The sequence below is a fragment of the Dipodomys spectabilis genome, unplaced genomic scaffold (genome assembly GCF_019054845.1).
Source record: "Dipodomys spectabilis isolate Male_0828 unplaced genomic scaffold, ASM1905484v1 ptg000017l, whole genome shotgun sequence".
Classification (NCBI taxonomy): Eukaryota; Metazoa; Chordata; class Mammalia; order Rodentia; family Heteromyidae; genus Dipodomys; species Dipodomys spectabilis.
The window spans coordinates 5,827,047-5,850,876 of record NW_024870694.1 but is presented as its reverse complement, the minus strand read 5'-3'; the positions used below and the strand labels follow the sequence as shown (position 1 = coordinate 5,850,876).

The window sequence follows — 23,830 nt, the reverse complement described above, 5'->3', positions numbered from 1 at the left end:
ATAAATCCCATTCATAATTATTGGTTGACACTATTGTATAGAAGGGAGTTCTAGTTATAGCAGTGTGAACTTAATGGTTCTATGATGATTTGGCCTGTGTGGACCCTTTCAAGCTGACTTTGTCCTTTTGACGTGTCCTTCATCTTAATATGCATACTTAATTTTCTGGTACAAAAATGTGTTCCTGTGTTAAAATTATCCATTTATTTTTTCAAGGAGCTCTTTAGCAGGGAAGAGAATTTGGAAATCAAAATCCTGGCACAAGTTATGCTTCAAGGAGCAGAGGTGCTTCTTGTCTTCTCAGTGTTCAGAATCATGAAATATATACATATAACTCACACGTGCTTTTACATCACTATATGTAAACTATGTATATATCTGTATGTACATATATATTTCATATTGATAACTCCAATTTTATTCTAACACTACATTTTTATCCTTTTTTAAGAAGTGTTTTTTAAATTGACAAATACTTACATATATTGACAAGGTATAATGTGTTCAAGTCATGTATGCCTTATGGACTAGAGTAATTTGATCAATCAAACCATTATTTCTTTGTGGTAAAAATATTTAAAAATCTACCATCTTAGTCATTTTGAAACATTACTATTAACATTCATCACTTTGTGTGCTTTCCCTTTTAATAGTACTTCCTTCTCCATCTCTGTCCATGAGAAACGTAGTTTCCATATAATCAGTATATTTACTTAATTGCTAAATTCCTTGTATATAGACCCTATGACTCTCCTGACCCCTATGGGTTACCTTCTGCCTTGCCCCAATGAAGATGTCATACTCCACCACTTAATGGGTTGACTGCCACCTCACACCAACTGCCTCCCTGTGGATTGCCATTCTCTTCCTGACCTAGTATCTTACTGGGCTACCATTGACAATCTACTCAGGTGTGGTTATCTTTGAATAGAATGAATTATAGAAGGAAACAAAGATGATGGAGGGAGGCAGCAGGGAGTAAAAATAGGAGGGAATGGAAGGAAGGAAAAAATGAAGGAAGGGAACAAAGAAAGAAGGAAAGAGGGAAGAGAGGGAAGGAGGAAGAAAAGTATTGAATGTATGTCTGTGAGGCCTGAGTAATTATTAAATTGATCTTCTTGAGAATTCTGAAAGATTTGCATTTGTAAAATTAAAGGACCTCTCTCTCTCTCCCCATCTCCCTCCTCCTCTCCCTCTTTTCTTTTGTGCCAGTTCTAGAGCTTGAACTCAAGGCTTGAGTCTTTTGCTCAAGGCTAGCACTCTACCACTCTACCACAGCGCCACTTCTGACTTTATCTGAGTAGTTTATTGGAGATAAAAGTCTCACAGACTTTTCTGCCTGGCTGGCTTTGAGCTTTGATCCTCAGATCTCAGCCTCCTGAGTTAGCTAGGATTACAGGTATGAGCCACCAGCACCAACTATATTTTTCTTTTGATTAAAAAAATTAGCCTAGAGGTGGTTGGTTATTTTTTTCTAGGAGGGAAATTATGGCAATGGAAAAATATTTCTGTGATAATTAGAAGTTGGAAGAACAAAGTTTATTTAGTGGAAATCTAAGGAAAGCCTCAGAAGAAGAATTAATTCTGCTGATGTGAGCAGTAGGAGCAAGAGAACTGCTAGAGGGGGTGTTGGACGTGGGGTTGAGGAAAGCTTGTCAGGAGCTCAGGTGGTAATAAAAGGCCACAATGGCTTCATTGTTCTTCTTAGGAAACGAGGATTAATAAAGAGCTGCATGTTGTGTTTGTCAGCCCTTCTCATTCTACTCCAGTGACTTATACTATACTATTACCAAATTTATTTCTACTTGCTTTTTAACAGAGGTAGAATTCAGTCAGCATCCTTGAAAGCTGTCTTTGAAGTCTTCCAGTAGAAAGTTGCCTATCTTCCAATTAGGTAGAAATTTTGAATAGTTATTTTTAGCCTCTTGTATTACCAAATTAACAAAATCAACAAGCGCTGAGAACTTGTTTTCCTTCCTTCCTTCTTTCCTTCCTGCCTTCCTGCCTTCTTTTTCTTTGATTGCCTCAAATAAATATTCTCTTCCATCCTCTTCCTGATTTTAAAAACATTTTTACCTGCAAAGCCATAATTTATAGTAGTTGCAAGAGAGGTCTCCTGCCCATAGTTAATCTTGGGTTAAAAACCATTAGTAGTGCACGACATCATGACATAAGAGAGCATCTATGTACAAACATATACAATTTTATTGATATCTCTACAGACTACAAGAATTTTAAGTATAGTCACAATTGCTGAGTGCAACAGAAAAATAGTAATTTGTCATTTTCTGAAAAGATGCAAAAATTCTGAAGATGAAACAAAGGTACATCAATGGTGTCATCTGTTTCTTATTTCCTAGAATAAGACATCACATAATTAAGTACTAAAAATTATAGGTTATTAGAGACTTTGATACTGTATACAATTGTCCAAAACCACCACCTAGTTTATTTTCTGGCTTTGTAGTTGAGAAGGGTGGGCCAAAACCAGAGGGGAAAGAAGCAGTGTAAGAGGCCCTAACTATGAGTTTGTTCTACTACTGCCTTTGCTAGGCTCTTTTCTTCCTGAAGGTATAAGCACTCTTTCAGAGCACTGGTGATAAGATAGTAAATTAGAGGCATTCTTTTCCTTTTATGCTCATTCCAGTAACTAAAAATCTCCAAGAGACCATAGGAGCTTCTGAGACAATAATGGAAAAGGAAAAGTAACTCTCCCTCTTTTTGCTAAGCTCAAGTCCGGTAAAATATACCCATAGCAGGACAAGTACCTGGTACCCAGGTCTCATCTACAAAAAGAATGAATAATATATTTGGACCTGATTTAGTAAATGATTTTTTGAGAATTTCTAATGTCCAAATATGGTTTCTCACTTAGCTGTATATGCTATTGAACTTACTGTGAAATGTCTGGCATCATGTGATGTGACATGTACATCACAAATGACTTGTTTGTTTTACTTGGGATAATTACTTAGAAAGTCACAGATGAGAATATTACAGAGTTACTGAGAGTTAATGGGGTGGGTGCTGCTTGGCCAGAAAGTCATGCATAGTTTTGCTTTGTGAAAGTCATGAATAAACACTAATGGAGTCAATGCTGTGTCTCTGTATATTATGCCATTTTTGACCCTGAAGAGTGGAGCTGAGATACAAACCAAGGTAGATGAGCATGCCTTCCTAAATTGGCCATAACACAGTGGCCAGCAACTTTGGCTGGATACTGAAAACTCCTTGGGGGATGTCAAGAATAGTGACTCCACTCAAGAATTCTGATGTAGTTGAGAACTTAAACATCAAACATCTTCTCAAGTGATTGTTATATACACAGTTGATGACCACTTCTCTAGATAAATGTTAAATAAACATATCCATCTGGGTTTCTGGTTCCTCAGTAAAGTCTCTCCCCTTCTCATGGGCTCTCATGTCCCGCCTCGCCCCAGTACTCTTGCAGAACATTGACACTTCTTCCCCATTTCCCAACACCTTACCTAGTCTGTATTTTGTTCATCCAGGGAAATGTGGCCTGCAGATACACACACTAAAATTATGCCAACTACTGTGCTCCTCAGAATTGAGCATATGATTGATAATGCTCAGCCAAAGTAAGTGGCAAGTATTTCTGGCACTTTGAATAACGTGCACATGAAATGTTATCCAGCTTAAAATGGAGCATAAGACAGGTGAGGAGGCTGACAGCACTTTACATTTCTCCTAACGTAGACAGCAAGACTGATAACGATGTGTTAGCTCTCTTTGCCGTCAAGGTACAATGTTCTTTTTCCGCTCAAGGAAGCCTGTGACATACAGATAAGACTTCTGGGTTGTACCAAGGAGCCTAAGCCAAGGAGATTGTTAGTTTATTTTTTCATACCAGCTACATTCCCCCATTTGTCCAAATGTTTTATACTCAACTACCTCAAAGAACCTTCCTTAATCTTTATCCAATCTTAGGTGTAAACTTACCCTTGTATTCTTTCAAAGGAATGTAGATAATGGGTATACCATGTTGCCTTTTAAACTTTCTATGTGGGTCATACAAAAAGGGAACTTCCTTTAAAAGCTTTGATGGAGAAAGGCTTAGCTTTTGATTTACTGAGGTTTAATTCCAAGAGATTTGAACAAGGGACTGAATTCCTGAAAAACACCTCAAGTCAGTTTTGTTATTGTATGCCCTAAAATACAGTCAGACAATGACTGTGAGCCAGGGGCTCAGTGAACTGTAGGAAGCAAAGTCAGCAGCACGGCTTTTGTAGAGGATTAAAATAAATGATAAACATCCTCTCCTCAAACCTGATGATAAATGGATGAATTCATGGTAAACATTATTGCTTACATTAGTAGAATAAAAAATAAATACTATTTTCTCACTGATGAGTGGAAAGGCCAATTTTCGGCTGGAATACAAAAAAAAAAAAAAGACAGCTCTTGAGGGAGCAGAGAGAAGTTAACTTGTACAGACTGTAGTTTGCAAGTCATCTTTTGGTGCCATTTAACAGGGGTAAAACAAAGATTCAGGGTTGTCATCTGCATCATTGTTAAAGTTACTGAGTGTTTTCCTAATGTTTTTATGATAGAGAAAAGATGTAATGGATTACATAAATCAACAGTACTCATTTCCCCAAGATGATGATGATGATGAAGATAAAGTGGTGGTAGTAGTGATTGTCACTGTGTGTGTGTATGTGTGTGTGAATAAAATCAATGTAACCGAAGAGATCAAAGCAAAAGTCACATCTATATTACACTCATGTTATTGCTATCTCTGAAATACAAAAATAATTTGATACAGTAAAACCTCATTAATTTGGATTTCACTAATAGAGTTTGTGGGATGAAATTACTCTTACTTTAAGAAAGTGCTTATAAGAATAGTTTTCTAAGCACATTTAAACTTTAAGCTCATAGAAGAACTCGTTCCTTTCAAGTATTTCAGAAGCACCTATTTACTTCGAAATGACATAATGATCACTTCTATTATAATATGCTATACTATCTCTTCTGATAGTTTCTGTGTGCTTTGAAATATTCTATAACTGTTTTTCACTTACTCATAGAAACTTTCTCCAAAATTACTGTTTATTGCATGTGAATCACACATGTAATTTTGGGTATAATTATTTATCTTGCTAAGACAATTGTATACTTAGTATGTACAGTTTCATACAGAGCATTTGTTACATATTTCATAATCTGTTTCTTCACATGGTTAGACAGTTACTCAACTGGGAACAGTTTTGGCAACAGCAGGCGACATTTTTGGATTATTATTACTAGTGGATCCTACTGGCATCTAGTGGGAAGGCCAAGGATGTGCTAACAATACACAAGACATTTTCCATCACAATGAATTTTGGTGCAATAGTGCTGCTATTGAGAAACCTTGCTATGGAATAAGTTTTATTTTTGTTTTGTTTTGGTTTTAGTTTAGTTTTTTTGTGGTGTTAGTGATTGAACCCAGTACCTTGCACAGCATAGGCAGGGTGTCTATTACTGAGCTACGTCTCCAGCTCAGAACAAGTTAAATCTTCCTGTGAGCTTCAGAGATATTCATTGAATTTAATGCTACTTTGGACTGAAAATATTTTGAAAATAAACTAATATGTTGCTCCTTTAGGCTATTTTTAAGATGTAGAATGACAAAGTATTTATCTAGAAAAATAAAGAACCAATATCTTCCAGAAGTGATGGTACAAATAGTGTATTGTAATTTGGCTGCCAATATTTTCTAGATCTTGACCTCAAATTTCTCATTTTTAACAATATAATTTTATGTGCCATGTCTATATTTCTAAACCAGATTCTTTCACCTTAGGACTATCAGATGAGTCTGATATATTCATGGAGAGATACTATTAAGAAATCTAGGACTCTTTAAACATGTGATGCTGGCATACATTTTCTGGCTCTTCTAACTCATATTTTCTCCCTTCAAAATTAACAAGAAAAATTTAAAGTAAGCACCATTTCAAATAAATAAACAAAAAACCCCAAAAGCTATTAAAATAACCCGGACTCCAAGAAAATGGTGACTTCTTAAGAATCACAAATATAAATCTAGTAAATCCTGAATTAATCAAGATTCAATAAACCAAGCCCATAATTTTTAACAAAAAGGTATTTAGAAGGAACAAAGTCAGAGGGTCATATAGTATGTGTGTATATATTATAATTCTTATGATTCTTGGCTTTCTCTAGTGTTCTCTGTGGGGCTATGATAGATGACTTTAAAGAGAATATTCTTTACTTCATTTTTGAGATATTCTAATAAAGAATAGGTGTCTGGTATTTATTGACCTATTCCTGTGGCTTTTATTTGTTAACATAATTACTGGCCAAATTGTTAATTTTATATTATTCAATTATCTGTGTATTTATATTGTCCATATGATGACTGGCCAAGGTTGCTAAAATACCAGTACATTTTTATAAAGATTTACATTAGTAAATATTGAACTGAAAGTGTTTTCTAATGAAAGCCCTTGTTAATCGTAAGTGTAGTAAATCAGAATTCCTTTCCCAAAACATTAACAGAGGTTTTACTGAATCACACTACAGAAAATGACCAGTTTGGTCTGTGAATGTCAAGCTGCAAAAGCACCTTGGGATTGTAGACCCTATCCAGTTTGAACAGTAATATACTGTGTAATTAGCAGACAAGGATACAAATGGAGTTTAAAAATATATTATTTTAGAAACTGAAATTGAGATGTGTGAAATTTCACTTTGTAAAATCAGTTCTCCAAGCTAAAGGCATTGTTTCTATAGACTAGTTTCCTCCAAAACTTATCAGTTCCTCTAAAGAGCACAAGCCAAGCTGAAAAATGTGTTAAAGTGACCCAACCCTGCACAATTTGTGACTAAAAGTAGCAACCCATTCTGAAGGTGATAGAAATGGAAATAATTGTGTTGGGAATGATTTGCTATACTGACAGTACTTGATTGTGAATAAGAACTGTGAATGATGTAGCATACTATGGAGAGAGAAGTATGTTAATTAGATTCTTGCCATAATAATTCAATAATGTCCTAGGATAATGAAAGTTGCAGATGAGAAGGAAACTCTGTTTTTGTTTTGTTTTCCTTTTCAGTTGAATATGGCAAATATACTTGAAATGCATTGGTATCTTCTAATGCAGACTTTTTAAATTGTTGGGTGTGGCCCAAATTATAAAAATAGTTTACCATAATCATTTTTCTTCTGTCACAACATGCTTTTTTTCTTTTCCTCTTAAGATGTTAATTTATCATGCAAAGATTTTTTTTTCACTAAGTGCGTTAATGCTTTTGTTTGTACAGGAAATTTCAAATCAAAAGGACTTCCCCATAGTTTCTATGTAAATCCTTAGCAAATTACATGCCAAGATGATAGCTCCGTTCCACAATGGGTAAAGGCAAATTCAGCCACAATCTTGATTTTAACCAGGGTTCCAGTCTTTGGGTTGTATAGTGTCTTTGATAAGTCTCCTTTACAATAACTGGACTGTAATGGAATATCCTGTAGAAGAAACTGGCTTTTAGCAGTTGAATAGTGATGCTGGGAATAAATTTGGTTTCCCTGAATAATGTTTTCTCAAAGCAGTCACAGCTTCTTTAGAAGTTTAGAATTGGTACCATTTCTTATCCTTATACTTCAGCATTAACTGCGAAAAGAAAAACAGTAATCATAAGATAATAAAGAATGTTTAAAGAGGTTTCAAGGCAAGTCCATATTGAGGTAATCATGAATCTCTGTCTCAGAAAACAAGAAAACAGTATGATTTCTTGTTTTGTGCAACAAAGTACATACAAGAAAGATTTAAAATGCAAGCTCTCAGGCAAGCTGTACAAACTCAGCTGACAGGAAGTGATTTTTTATGGCCAAGGCAAAATAAACGTGAACCCCAGACTCTACTGCTTCTTTCACCTTCTTGTGGGACCTGCATAATCTACTTGTGTGCCTTTCAAGATGGTTACAATACAAAATACAGATGTCATAATATCAGAACCAGTGGATATTTTTGTTTATCTCCAGTGGTAATGAAATAGTAATATAGTAGAGTATTTAAAAAATATCTCCCCACACTGGATGCTGATGGCTTATGCCTGTAATCCTAACTACTCAGGAGGTTTAGATCTGAGGATCATGGTTCAAAGACAGCCAGAGCAGGAAAATCTGTGAGACTCTTATCTCCAATTAACTACCAAACAGCTGGAAGCAGAGCTGTGGTTCAAGTGGTAGAGTGCTAACCTTGAATAAAGGAGCTCAGGGATAGGGCCCAGGCTCTGGGTTCAAGCCCCAGGACTGACATACACACACATCACAAATTCTCTCTCTAAAGTAAGGGGAATTATAATATTTGTAAGAGACTCTAATTACTTTAGTTTTCACACCAAATTATTCTTATGGGGAAGTGGTGCTGTAGCTCAAGTGGTAGAGCATTAGCCTTGAGCATAAACAGGCTCAGAGATAGCATGCAGGCCCTGAGTTCAAGCCCCACAACCGACAAAACAATAACAACAACAACAACAACAACAACAACAACAACAAAACAACCAAGAATTATTCATATGGCATCTCATTTTAGCTTGCTTGTGACAACCTAAGTGTTTAAAGAGACCACTGTATGAAAATGTGTATCTTTTAGCAATTTACCTCATGTGCATGTTTGGAAAATGCTTCTGCACTGGTCATCATGCCTGCAGTCTTCTCTTCCAGTTCTCCCAATCTCTGTCCTCTCTCATCGAGTGCAATCCGGGCACGAGTCAGCTCTCCCATCACCCCTCCAGCAGCACCTTTCATCCCTTCAATGCTACCTGGTCCAGGAATGTGTTGCGCAAGGCTGCGGGATGCTTTTCCTGCTGAAGCTTCCCCAACTGGGAATTTAAGTCATCACAATTTAAAACTTTTTGTCAGTAATTCAAATAGCTAAACTTGACACCAAAACAACATCCTTAGATTTATAAAAGTATACAATTCAATGGTTTTTAAGGTATTCAAAAAACCCTGCAATAATCACTACTAGTTAATTTTGGAATGTTTTCAATATGCCAGAAAGAAACTCCCTGCTCATTAGGAGTCATTCCTTTTCTTTCCTTCCAGCCCCAGGCACCAGTAACCTGAAGTTACTAAGGATTTGCCTATTCTAGATATTTCATATAAATGAAAGTATACACACTATGGCCTTTTCTGATTTATTATGATTTGAAGTTCACTTGAGGTTCATCCATTGTGCATTGGTAGCCCATCCACGTTGTAGCATGTATCAATACTTTATTCCTTTTGGTAACCAAATGATATATGATGGCACCCAGATCTTTTTACATAGTTAAAATTTCCAGAGAAAGAAGAGTTTTGTTTGACAAGACCAAATGGTGGTGGTACAGTTTGAAACAAACATTCTTATTTTCTCTCTGAAAATGTTCCCTAGTATTTTCTTACTGCCTTTTGTTCAGTATTTGTCAGTGGTCATTGGTTGATTTTAAAAGTAGATGATTCTATGGCACGGATAAACTTACATTCTGAATAGAGAATATGTTTCTCAGCAGTAATTATAGGAAGGCAGGTTAAATTTTTTTAGGCTTTAATAATGAATACTTTCCAGAATTCACAAACTTTATAGGTCACGATAATGACAATTTGCCTCATGAAGGTTAGAATGTGTTTGTGACTTTAACTAAGTATCACAATCTCACAATGCTGTGAAATTTGTGAAATTTATGTAATCACTTAATCACAATAAAAATTATTAAAATTATGCTTTCATCCTGCTATGCATATATAATCTACAAGCAAATGAGACACTTATTAGTTTGTTTATTATTTGTTTGAATTCTATGTACTATTTATTAAAATTCATTTTCCAATGTAAAGTGACTACTTTTATTTATGTTTGAGAAACAGAAATAATTTTAGTAGTACAGAAGGAAATAAATATTAAAACTTTAAGACAGAAGGAAAAACACCTATTTTTGAATTTTCAATCATATTACACTAAGCTACACAAGAACACAAACATACATACACCACATGCACACACAGAAACAAGCCATCTATTTTGTGATAAGTTTTATAATCAGAAATTTACTTACAAAGTTCTTCTCTGTCAAATGTTTGTCCACTTCCACCAAACAGTCCCTTTAGAAAGCCTCTATTTTGAGCTTCTGGTGTCTCAATGGGAGTAAACAAATCTCCAAGCATGTCCTGTACCAAATTCAAACAGAAAAAAAGCATTAGGGTATCTAAGAATAAAATAATTGATTAAAAACAAACCCTGTAGTTGTTAGACTATCATAAGACAAGGTTCAGTTTTCAAGGTCACAGTTGTCTTGGTGCAATTCTTTTTCTTCCTATGTCTGCTAACATCCTATATTCTCTTCTTTTTCCTTCCCCCAGAAATCAAGTTAATATATTCATCCTAGGATCAATGACTACCAGTTTAGATTCCTGAATCTTTTCCAATTACCACATTTTCCAATTACCGCATTTTCTCCAATCTTAATCTCTTTCCTGAACTAAGTTGGAACTGTCCTGGGAAATAAGAATCCTTTATTGGTGTAGAGAAGGAGGGGGACCTGTTTTTATTTCAAGTACAAAATTATGGTACACTTCAAGATCATTTTAATGAGTCAAATTTTGATTCATTCCACAGTAGTGTCCTAAATATTTGATAAGTCTAACAATGACTTGGGAAACTCTGGTTACAAATGCAGTTGTTCAGAGTGGATTTTACAAACATTAAATCAGAATCTACACAGATGTGCTAGGGTTAGCTGCATTTTTTAAAACCAGTTCTGATTTTCCAGTTTTTTTTCAAAAGAGTCCAGTGTTTAAGAATTGTCATTACAGAGGAAGGAACCAAGAATCAGAAGATGGGGACTTAATTTGTCATTTAACTTCCAGTGTGATTTTAATTTCATCTTCCCACACTTCACTAGACATGAGTTGTTCTTCCTGAAGACCTCCCCTTTTGGTAAAAGACAGCACAATGTATTCAGTTCTCGAAGCAAGGTCTAATAATTCTCAGACCCAATAGGTTACACTTTATAGCTATCTAATCTGGTAACTCTTCTCCATTCTCACTGCTTATTTCCTTATTTCACAAGCCAGTTATTTTTGGACTTCATTGTTAAAAGCTTCCTAATTGTTTTCCCCATCTTCAGTCTTTTATCTTCAGAACCGATTTCTATACTATCATCAGAATACTTGTTTTAATAAACAGATTTGCTAAAGCTTTTAGTGACTTCCTATTGGAATAGATAGAAGCCCGTGGGATAAATGTTAGATTTCCTAAGGTGCTTACAAGGCACTCAAAGATCTAATCTTAACTAATTCTTTCTTTTAAATTTTTATTTTATTGTAAAGATACTGTACAGAGGGGTTGCAGTTATATGAATAAGGTAATGAGTACATTTCTTGCTGAGCACTGTTACCCCTCCTTTGTTTTTCTTCTACTATCCCTTCCCTCCTCTACTTCTCCATTCCTCCCCATGCCCCAGAAGTTGTAAGGTTCATTTCTAACATAATGTCTTGTAAGTATCATTGTTGCAATGGGTCACCCTGTGTCCTTATTTCAGCATTTTATTATTCTCTACCCCTCCTCAAATTAGATAAACATATATACAAGATGTATACCAGAATCAGATGCAGGGCTGGGGAGGTGGCTCAGGGGTAGAGCGCTTGCTTTGCATGCCTGAGGCCCTGGGTTTGATTCCTCAGCACCACATAAGCAAAAAGAAAAAAGCCGGAAGTGGCGCTGTGGCTCAAGTGGTAGAGCGTTAGCCTTGAGCTAAAGAGCTGAAGGACAGTGCCCAGGCCCAGAGTTGAGGCCCCACAACCAGACCCAAAAAACAAAATCAGATGCAGTAGCACCATCCTTCCACTTTTTACTTCCCAAATGGCACTTTTTCCACTTAGAAAAGGTGTTTTCTGGATCCTGAGGTTTTCACATGACACTATTTCCATCTCCATTGAGTATTTTCACCTTTTCTATTCTATCTATCCATTCACCTGGATGTCTCCTACTTACCCTTCAAAAGTCAGTTGTGCCCACAATCCTAACCACTTGTTCCCTTCTGATCCAACAACCCAAGTGCCACTCCCATGTCTTACTAGAACTTGTACAGTCATATATAACATTTTACCCAGAATATTGAGCTTGCCTGTTTACTAATCTTTCTATATATACTGGCAGGCAGGGACTTGCATATTGTTTTTTTTATCCCTGGAGCCCCACCAAGAACATGGTATATAATACAAACGAAATACTGCTTGTTAAATAAAAATAATAAAGAATAATATAAGACATGTTTGGGCACTGATCAATATCATATGAATTCTTACTTTAGTCTAACAACAATGTTCTGAGGGTAGCAAGTACAAATAGGTTAAAATGTCCTAGTCACACAAAAGAGGGGTCCTAAATACAACATAATCAATTCACAGTTTATACTTTTAACCTCTACATTTTAAGTAAGTTTCAGTGTCCTTATTTACAAAATGAAGGTGTGCAATCAGTTAAGTCTCTAAGGTGTTCCTTAAAAAAATTGGTCATTTTCCAATTTGCCTTGTTAAAGGTTAAAATGTGTTAGTGATTTTAACTAAGTATCACTATTCTACAATACTGTGAAATATGTGAAATTTATGTAATCAGTTAATCTCAATTTAAAAAAAAAAAGAAGAAAAGTGAGAGAAGGGGTGGGTTACGATGACAATGTTGGGTTAGGGTGACAATGTTGTCAGAAACTGTATTCATATACTGTTTTGTAGAATGGAAACTTCTTTGTACAACTACTTAAAGAAAATAAAAAATTTTAAAAAAAGAAAACCCAAATTAGTCATTCTTACAAATGTAAAGTTAGCTAGATTTTTATGCCTATCTTGTTTCTAGGTGGTTTACTGCAATTATCAAAGACAAATGGCCAGTTTTAACCAGAAGACATGGAGTTATCTGTGGTACTCTTAGACAAAATATAGGCTTCTTCAAAAAGATACTGAACTCAAAAGGGAACTCTTCTTTAAAAAGCCCCAGAAGTGGGACTGGGAAGGTGGCTCAGTGGTAGAGTGTTTGCCTTGCATGCATGAGGCCCTGGGTTAGATTCCTCAGCATTACATAAGCAGAAAAAGCCAGAAGTGGTGCTGTGGTTCAAGTGGTAGAGTGCTAGCCTTGAGCTGAAGAGCTGAGGGATAGAGCTCAGGCCCAGAGTTCAAGCCCCATGGCAAAAAAAAAAAAAGACCCTGAACTGCCAAAATTGGATGCAGGTTTTGTTCTTGTGTATATACATATTTCTGATCTTGGAAAGACAGTTTATAATTGTTCAGAAGATTCCCTGTGAGTAAAAGCAAAAACAAACCACAACAACAAAAAAAACCTTACACACCCACAAAACAAAACAAACCAACCCAAACAAATTGAGCTGGAAGTACAATTCAGTATGATCTTTATGTCCACAGAACTGTATTAGAAGCTAATAGAGTCAAAATAAATAACATAGTAAAATCATGTTCTAGAAAATACATTTGTTTTCCAACGCAATAATAATTTTATTTTTAGACATCTCTCTCAATTCCATTTTAACAACCATATTCAATTTTGAAAATGTATTTGACTTACCTGTAAATTATCACACATTTCTTGGCTATATGTTAACCGCTGAATTTCAGTAGGTGAGACGAGGTATAATGCCTGTCCTTCATTGGTAAAACAAAATGTCCGTGCTATCCTCATGTCTGTCAGTGGCAAATAATTAACATCCAACATTGGGCGAAGACTAGGTAGGCTAAATAGAAAAAAAGTAAGTCTAAATTTTATATTTAAGTTGGTAGAAGCATGCCCTTACATAAAACATTAATTTTTAACATTTTTTGTTGTTTCTTTTTTATTGTCTTGAGGATTTAGTAGTAATAAATGGACTTTCACATAAAATCATACACACACAGAGAAATCATTAGCAAAGTTCTATCTTAATCCACACAGATGCTTTATAAATGTCCTTGAAGAATTAAATGTAGGGTCAGAAATCTCAGGGATATTAATTTTTTACAACACTTTATGGGTTTCTATAATATTTAGAGCCTTTGGTTATAGTAGAGAGAAAACAGCTCAAAAATATCTGATTGTAAATTTGTCTCCTGTCCTTAAGATAGAACCCCTAAATCTGAGGAGGGATAGCACTAGCAGAGATATAGAGTAAGGTTGGTTCACTGTGCCTGGGAATAGAATGGCTTTGTTGCTTGTTTCCTTACTCTCATTATATATAGGAAATGAAAATTACCTAGAACTTAGGAGCACTTGCATTAAAGACTGATTAATAAAGCTGTAAGGACCTCAAATTACTTTTCCTTTCTTTTCTCTCTTCTTTTTCTCTCCTCTCTCTCCTTTCTCTCCTCTCTCTCTCTCTCTCCCTCTCTCTCTCTCTCTCTCTCTCTCTGTTTGTATGTGAATGTGTGTGTGCTTGTGTACTAATCCTGGAGCTTGAATTTGGCCTGGGTGCTGTCCCTGAGCTTTTTTGCTCAGGGCTAGCACTCTACCGCTTTAGCTCCACTTCTGGCTTCTTTGGTGGTTAACTGGAAGTAAAAGTCTCACAGGTATTCCTGCTCTGGCTGGTTTTGAACCACAATCCTCAGTTCTGAACCTTCCTGAGTTGCTCGGATTACAGGCCATGAGCCACTGGAACCTGGTTTACGATTATTTCTTTTAAAAGTAGTTTGTAAGTATACTTTGGGACTAGAAGTTTGCTATACAAAATGGTACCTACAATATGGTATTATAATACACTTTTCCTGAGGTGCTAGCATCATGCCACCTGATAGTTCAGCCACTAACCACGTGATTGAGTAGTTCATGATCTTGGCTAGCCAGAATAAAGCTATGCTGACAGTGCACATTATACTTTGGATTTTAAAGACCTACTAAGAACAAGAATTATCTGAAATCTAAGAGAGATACTAAAAATGATGTTATAACACTTCAGGTAGCTAAGCCTGTTAGGACATGAACTAACATTCATTTGAACAAATTTCTATTACATATTGATTCAGATCATGGGCCTTGGGAAGTCTTTCTGACATTCCTGATGAGCTATACCGTCTGTGATAAGTAATATAAATAAGCCAAGAAAAGAAAATTTAAAAGATGTAATACTTCTAGTAGGAAAGAGCAAGTTAATTGCTAAGAGCTAGGAAAAATTGGTCCTAGAATTGAAAAAAAAAAACACAAGATTTTCCATACAGAGTTACTAATGATGGTTTTCAATGCAAGTGGCTCATAGATTTGAGAATTTATCCACAGATAGCTATGCCTTTCTCATTTTACTCTACTCTGAAACTTGCCTTCCTATGTCTGGTTACATTAGGGTCTAAGCTGTTAATCAGAAATTAGAACTGGAGGATATTGGACATAAGAAAATTACATTTCAAAAGGTTTGGAACAATCTTTAGGAACACACACACACACACACACACACACACACACACACACAAACTAGAGAAGGCCAGTAACAGGCCAATTTGTAGAATTCAGGTTTCATGTCACATAGCAGAATACATATTATTACTTATTTTTCACAAGTTATATGTATGAAAATCAAGCCAAACATTTTTTTAAATTCTCAGAAACACTGCAGAGTTTGTTACAATGTAATATCAAATAGTCCCTATCATGCAAAACAGCTTTTACAAAGAAAGACTGGGGTATCACTTTTACCAATGTTTAAAATTTTTATTAGTTGTTTAAAAATTTCTTATTCTTCAGTGCTCAAGAAATCCTTTGCCTCATAGTTTGGGATGGTAGCACATTTTTATTTAAATAGAAGTTAATTTTGAGAAACGTATACTATTTGAGAGTGCCCTTGTCCATAAACCATATTAAATCCTTTAACCTGTTCCAGAGGCAGCTCTTGTGTTTTGTAGCAGAATAGTAAGAACTGAGAAGAGAGAAAGACATGTACAAAGGAACAGTCAAGGCAGGTAAACCATCCCATGGCACTGACTGAAAGGAGAGAAATGAAGGACATGATTTCTGACTACGAAGACTTGCTAATCTTTGACATACAAAATGTGCATGTATTTGGGGGCTACCATGTGCTTTTCTAATACATGTTTACAACAGGTAATGTTTAAATTAATGAAGACATGAGTATCACCTCAAACTTTTACTTTTCTTCTTTATAGTAAGACATTCAAAATCCTTTCTAGTTTTTATAAAACAGGCAGTATATTACTATTATTATCACTAGTCCTATTGTGCTTACAAGTGCTTGCTTTTGTTTTTTCTTCTTACTAGCTTGTATATTTGCTTATCTGTGCTATGAACCAAGAATTATGTTCAGAACCAAAGATAAATAGGCCCACACATCTTCAAACTATGCCCAGCCACCCTATGGCCACTGAGATTCTACTACTGGCTCTCACCCTTTTTAAGTGTTTAAAACATATACTAGGAACAAAGATGATATGGTTCTTGTCTTTGTTGAAATTTAACTTATCTCTATTTTTTAAGACATGGAATATAGAAACTATAACATATATGCCATTTTATATGTTGGTTGCAAACTTTTATTAAAAAAACAAAATCTCAGCTACGTTAGAGCTAGTTTGAATGATCTTCAATTCAACATAATTTCCTTTCCTTTCATCTGACAATTTTCCTGAAGCTGCTGTTCTTCCATTACCACACACAGACATAGTTTTTCATGAAAAAAATATAGCATAAATAAAATCATGTTGAATAAAATGTTAATTTACTTTAAAGTACATTATTTTATATGTCATATTTATTAAATATCACAAATACTACTCTAATTGTTAGAGCCAAACATTCTATACTTTCTGTCTTTAGGATGTTTATATCATAGTAAATGGAAAATAAACAACCAAATAAACAACTTGTGAACTGAAAAGAGATTCTGAAAAGTAGTAAATTTGTATAATTTATATCAGTTAAGTTCTAATTGTAGCAAAGTAATTAATGAAAGACAAAATTTGAGGGACTGAGTGCTAATTTAGAAGATGGGAGGATGTGTGGCTGTGTGACACCTACAAATAAGTATAATTTTTTAAAAAATTTGAACCATGGGGCTGGGAAGGTAGCTCAGTGGTAGAATGCTTGCCTTGCATGCATAAGGCCCTGGGTTTGATTCCTCAGCACCACATAAGCAAAAAAAAGCCGGAAGTGGTGCTGTGGCTCAAGTGTTAGAGCGCTAGCCTTGAGCTGAAGAGCTGAGGGACAGCGCCCAGGCCCAGAGTTCAGGCCCCACGACTGGACCCCAAAAAAAGTTTTTTTTTGAACCATTTCTAATGGTTAACTCCTCATTCAACCAAAAAATAGAATGACCTTCACTAGAAATCCTTAAAAATGGATGAGAAAGAGAGAATCAGACAAGGAGAGAAAGAATTGAAAACATGAGAATAAGCAGATCATAGGACTGGTTTAATTTTTTCAAAATTTTCTCTCTTGGTAACTATTTTCTTGGTAACTATGCTCATTCTCCCCAATTAAAAAGAACTAAAAAAAAAAACACTGTGAAAGCCTAGATTTACTTTTGAGTTAGTTTCCTATCTTTCCTCTCTCTCTCTCTCTCTCTCTCTCTCTCTCTCTCTGTCTCCCTCTGTGTGTCTCTGTCTCTCCTCTCTCTCTCTGTCTCTCCTTTCTCTCTCTGTCTCTGTCTCTCTCTCTCTCATTGGGCTTGAGTACTGGGCCTGGACGTTGTCCCTCAGCTCTTCAGCTCAAGGCTAGCACTCTACCACTTGAGCCACAGCACCACTTCTGGTTTTCTGAGTGGTTTAGTGGAGATAAGAGTCTCATGGACTTTTCCTGCCTGGGCTGACTTCGAACCACAATCCTCAGATCTCAGCCTCCTGAGTAGCTAGGATTACAGGTCTGAGCCCCCCCCCTTTTTTTTTTGCAGTCATGGGGCTTGAACTCTAGGCCTGGGTGCTGTCCCTCAGCTCTTCAGCTCAAGGCTAGGGCTCTACCACTTGAGCCACAGCACCACTTCTGGTTTTCAAGTGGTTTATTGAAGATAAGAGTCTCATGGACTTTCCTGCTCTGCCCCAGCTGGTTTTGAACCACAATCCTCAGATCTCAGCTTCCTGAGTAGCTAGGATTACAGCTGTGAGCCACTGACGTCCGGCTCTTCTCTCTCTCTTTTTTTTAACCACAAAATATTCTGAAGAATAATGCATGCCCAGGGTAAGAGACTAGACTGTAAATGTTTCAAGCTTTATGGGCTATACTGCCTCCTTTGCAAATACTCAGTTCTGCTTTGAAGTGCTTATTTGGTCTATTCATCCAGTGCTAAGCACAGCATTTGAGAGATCATATTTCTTCAATAAACATTTGTTCAATCAATGTTTGATGACTGGGAAATCATTGCTTAAATTCCTTGTATCAATTTTAAAGGTATCTCATTCATAGTATGAAGTATTTTTAAAAGCAAAACAAAAACTTCCACCAAACTAAAACAAACAAACAAAAAACCTCAAGAAATCCAAACTTTTCAACAAAAAAACATTCACAAACATAATGAAACAATGATCTCAGGTCACTTCTTGATAACATCTGTATTATACTTTGCTGCCATTATGATGACTAGATAATTGATAAAGAAGTAAATACCTCATTATCATGATATGCCCGTTAGCACAAAAGCATGCCAAACAGGCACTGTTACACATGACCACTACATCTGCTTGCAGTATGAAAGATGTCTCAGTGATGTTATGAACATAAAGGCAAGTCTGAGAAGGCAGTGAGAAGACTTTGGCTTGTTTTTCTGAGCAGATTATTGTATACTGATGATCTCCTGTTTCTTGGGATGAAGAGGAGTTCATGACCAATTTTCTCCTTCCAATTTTCTCATTTTCATCCATGGTGTTTGGATCCCTCCAGACTTCATATGGTGGTTGCATTAATGCACCAGTTTGATCCATGCAAGAAAATGTTAGCACAGCTCCCTTCAATGAGAGGAATGTACCTATAAAAACAATTTCACATCACTGGCATGTGAAATTCTTTCTGTAACAGTTTCTGTTCTTCTACAGTCAGTAAATGTTTTACATTATGATAACCTGTGTATACAATGTCATATATATTGCCCTAATATACATAAATTAATATATCTCTGTGTTAACCCATTGCAATAACTTAGAAGTGTAAAATATTAGATATAAAGATAACATATGATGCCAACTTGTCAAATGTGTTGATTACAAGAATGGTGAGGGCCAGGTCATGATTTAGCCTGGATTAGGACTCCAGTTTCATTATCCTATATAGCTCCTTAACAATCCATTTTTGAAAATCAGATTTTGGAAAATGTACTCTCAATTATTTGAATAAGTTCATTTTTTAAATTCAATAGGCATGCCAGTTGCTAGCAAATACTCCTCTTATTTTAAAAATTGAACACTCAACAGCTTTCATGAAATTTTAATGTTTAGAGTTCATGTTAGCAAATTAAAAATAATTAAAATTTAATTTTATAAAAATATACCTTTAATAATTACTTTCATATCTTAGGCAAGCTTATGCTTCTTAATTCAGAAGATGGTTTACTCACCTGGATTTGCCAAGATTAAGTATCCATGCCAGATCATTACCTATGGGTGATTTTTACTAGTGTCAGAGGACAGTATGCTAAGGACTCAAGGTGTATACTCTACAGGATCACTGTTTTAGCTTAGCATATCCTAAAGGGTTTTAAGGTTAGAAACAAGAACAACGAAGAGATTAGCAAATGATCTAGGCAAGAAACAGATAGAAGCTTATTTGAACTGGATGACAATAGTAGAGCTGGTAAGAAATGTTAAAAGTCTCAGTGTATTATAAAAGTCAAGCCAATAAACTTTACTAATAAATTGTATTGAAGCTATGAAAGTTTTTGGAAGTTAGGGTGATTCAAACATTTTTGAGGAACCTTAAAAATGGACTTTTCATTAAGAATACAGGGAAAGATTGTGGAAAAAAGGAAAGGAAGATCATGATAATGGCCATGTCAAATTTAAGTGGCTGTCAAGTAGCTGGATGCCGTGCTAGCCATTTGGGTATAAATTTACACTAAAACCACAAATATACAACCCATCAGCTTATAAATGGAATTTAAAGTAATGAGGCTGGCTCATTTAATATAAACAGAAAAGAAAGGAATCAGTCTTGGGATATTCTGATGCTTGTCTGCCTGTGTGTGTGTGTGTGTGTGTGTGTGTGTGTGTGTGTGTGTGTGTGTGTGTGTGTGTGTGTGTGTGTGTGTGTGTGTGTGTACCAATACTGAGGCTTGCGGCTTGTACCCAGGGGTTCAAGTTCACACTCGGCTCATTACTGGTATTGTAGCACTTAAGCCACATCCCCAGTCTATTTTTTCTTGCTGCATAGTTGGAGACAGAATCTTTGAATTTTTTTGCCTGGGTTGGCCCAAACTCAGTCCTCAGATTTCAGCCTCCTCAGTAGCTAAGAATGCAAGTATGAGACATCAATACTGGCACCCAACTTCAATGTAGTTTTGATTTGCATTCCAATGATAGTTAAAGATGTCAAACTTCTTTCACGTGCCATTAGTTCATTTGAGAAGTGTTGGTTCCGTTCCTGTGTCAATTTATTTTTTTTTTTTACTAACAGAAGCACATAATATTTATTCTAATAAAAACATATAGTTTTTGGTGCCTGTAACTGAGGCTTGAACTCAGTGTGTAGGCACTTTCCCTGAGTTTCTTTGCTCAAGGCTAGTACTCTAGCCTTTGAACCACACAACTCTACTTCCAGGTTTTTTGGTTGTTAATTGGAGATAAGAGTCTCAAGAGCTTTTCTGTCTTAGTTGGCTTAAAACCCAATCCTCAGATCTCAGCCTCCTGGGTAGATAGGATTACAGGCCTAAGCTACTGGTGCCTGGCCTATAGTTTATATTTTAATCCTCTGTTGGGTGAATAACTGGCTAAGATTTGTCTCCCATTTTGTATGATTTACTTCTTTTGCTAAATGGAAGTGCTTTTTATTTTGGTGCAAACTCATTTGTTAATGTTATTTATGCCTTACATTATAGTCATTTATTTTAGCCAACCTTATTAATATAAATGTTATAATGCTTATCTATTGTCTAAATCTCTTGTTTCTCTGATTAATCTCCTAAAGGAAAATTCTTACCACTCTGTGTAAGACTAATATGTCAAGAATCTGGGAGGAGGATGTGAGGATGATCTGGCTGCGACATCTGTTACCCCATTGATCACCAGGGTTGATTTGGCTGAACTGGGTGGCTAGGCGGATGTCCCCTTCTGGGAGGAAGGCTCTATGTGCATCTCTCCCAAAGCTAAGTGCTCAGTGGAAGAGGACAACCATCCCCTACAGAGGAGGATCGGTCTTTGGATAAGGGTATATGAATAGCTGTGCTCTCCTGCTAGAACCTCCAAACATGCTCTCAAGAATCTGACAGGCTACTTCATTATGTCAGGACTATGATGTCTAGTACAATTGAAAACTTTAATCAGCAGATTGCGTGATCACAGTTTATAACAGAGAAATACAGAGCTTTAGACTAGAAACTTCAATGAATTGAGATTCAATTAACTAAACCTTACCTCTTATTCTTTCTCTAGCTTATTTGAAGCATTTAATTTATCCTGTCTGTGGCTCCACTTTATTCATTTTTGATAAGGAAACTGCTATAGGTTAGTAGACAACAAGAGCAAGGTTTCATTTGTAGGATCAAAACCCTGTGAGAGCTTGTTAAAAATGAAAATGCTCAGACTATTCCCAGACCTACTGAATCGCTGAATCAGAAAATCTGGGGGTGATGCTTACTACTGTAACATGTCCTGCAAACTAAAATGATAGTCTGGTATACATAGATCGTCTCTAGGTGTTTTCCAGCACCCAAAACACAATGACTTAGTTGATGAATAATCAATTAATTTAACTCTATTGATTTAATACACTTTAAAATTTCATATTAACAGTAAAAAATTTGTTGTCAGGATAACCACGATGAATAATGTGGAAAGATATCTTTAAGAGTAAGAGTGGACACTTATTTGTTGGAGAATATTTGGTTATGGACTCTATTTTTATTAGCCATGGGTCTGTTTAAATATCCTATTTTCTTTATGACTCATTCTGAAGGTTATATTTTTCTCCAACTGTATCCATTTCTTATATCAGCATTTGTTGGATTATCATTGTTCATACTAGTCTCTTAAGGTTCTTTTATTTCTATGGAATTAATTGTACTATCCCTTTTTTCATTTTGAATTTTAATATTCTCTTCTTAGTTAATGTAGCTAAAGGCTTATCAATTATATCTTCTCACATGTAGGATTGAAGATCTGGCTCAAGTGGTAGAGTGCTAGCCAAAGTAAAAGTAAGGTAGAGAGGCCCTGAGTTCAACCTAAGTTACCATCAAACCAACCAACAACGAACCAACCCTGAAAAGTATTAGAATATATATTAACCATTATATAGTATATATGTGTATATAGGAATGACAACAATGTTGGTAGAGGTGGAGAAAGTGTAATACTTGTATATAACTCCAAAATGCAAAAATAGTGTAACTTGTATGGAAAAGAATATGGGAGGTTCCTAAGAAAATGAAAACTAGAGTTTATATAACCCAACAATCTACTTCTGGGGTATTCTACTATTAGAAGACTGAGTACCCCTATGTTCATTGCAGCACTATTCACAAAAGATGTGGAAACAACCTAAATGCCCAACAGATGAATGGATAAAAATGTGGTACATATGATATACACATACACAAGAGAATATTGCTAGCTTTATAAAAGAAAGAAATCTTATAATATTCAACAAATGGATAAACCTGGAGAACAAGTGAAATAAGACTGCATGATATGAGACATGCTTTCACTGTATTTGATGTTGGTGTAATTTGTGGAGGGGAAGGGAAAAAAAACAAATTGTTTAACTAGGGATACAGGTGGACTCATTGCAACAATGAGATGTACAAGACGTTATTTTGAAAAATGAACTTTACAACTTTGGTGGGGTGTTTGGGGAGGATCGGGTGGGAGGAGGTGGGAGTATGGGAAGGGATGGAAAGGGGAAACAAAGAGGAGGCAACAATGCTTGATAAGAAATGTACTCGTTATCTTGCCCATGTAATTGTAACTCCTCTGTATGGTATTCTCACAATAAAAAAAAAATGAATAAAATGTTTAAACTCATAGAAGTACAGAATACAATGATAGTTTCCAGAGGCTAGAAGAAGGGAAATTGGGGAATTGTCAATCAACTAATACAACATTTCAGTGATGAGAGAGGTTCTAATGCTGTACAACATTATGTCTACAGATTATACCGTTAAGGGTTTCCATAGCTGGGGTAGGACTAGCAGAATAAAATGGAGAGCAAATTTTGCAAAAATGGTGTGGACGGGACAACTATTTCAGTGAGTTAAGTAAGTAAGCTGTGGAGGAAGAGAGCAGAATCTTCTATTTTAAATTTAAACTGGCTTTCTATCACCTCTATTTTCCAGATGAAACTCTACTACCTTTTTTCTTTTTACTTCTATAAATTACGAGTTCCAGCTAGGTTTTCTTTCTTTCAGTGTTCAAGTCTAGAACAAATCTAAACTCAACTAATAGTTTTCTTCTTTTTAACTAACAGACTTTATTAATTTATAGCTCTATCAGGTTTAGAAAAAATTGAGCAGATAGTGAAGAGTTTCCGTATCTCTCTCCCATGTTTTCTACATTAACATCTTGTAGTATGACATATTTGTTATAATTGAGGAACTGATATTGACATGTTATGGCTAAAGTGCTGAAGGAATAAGAAAATGCTGATATGGAAACTTAGACTATAAGGTATCTTCCTCTATATCTCATTTGTTACATATGAAG

General features: G+C 35.7%; 1 protein-coding gene across 6 annotated transcripts in view; it reads right to left on the bottom strand.

The window, feature by feature from the left end:
- Window positions 1–6,237: 6,237 nt before the first annotated feature.
- Stxbp5l (syntaxin binding protein 5L) overlaps window positions 6,238–23,830 on the bottom strand; it is a 179,963-nt gene continuing 162,370 nt past the window's right edge. For 4 of the 6 annotated variants that reach the window (XM_042668305.1, XM_042668311.1, XM_042668310.1 and 1 more), the window contains 5 exons: window positions 18,594–18,951; window positions 13,590–13,755; window positions 10,069–10,180; window positions 8,633–8,853; window positions 6,238–7,640 (listed from right to left, as the gene is read on the bottom strand). In XM_042668305.1, coding sequence (XP_042524239.1) covers window positions 7,599–7,640; window positions 8,633–8,853; window positions 10,069–10,180; window positions 13,590–13,755; window positions 18,594–18,951 — 899 coding nt within the window. In that variant the 3' untranslated portion in view covers window positions 6,238–7,598. Of the gene's footprint in view, window positions 7,641–8,632; window positions 8,854–10,068; window positions 10,181–13,589; window positions 13,756–18,484; window positions 18,952–23,830 lie in introns of those variants that run through there. The other 2 variants (XM_042668317.1, XM_042668314.1) reach the window with 1 other exon arrangement.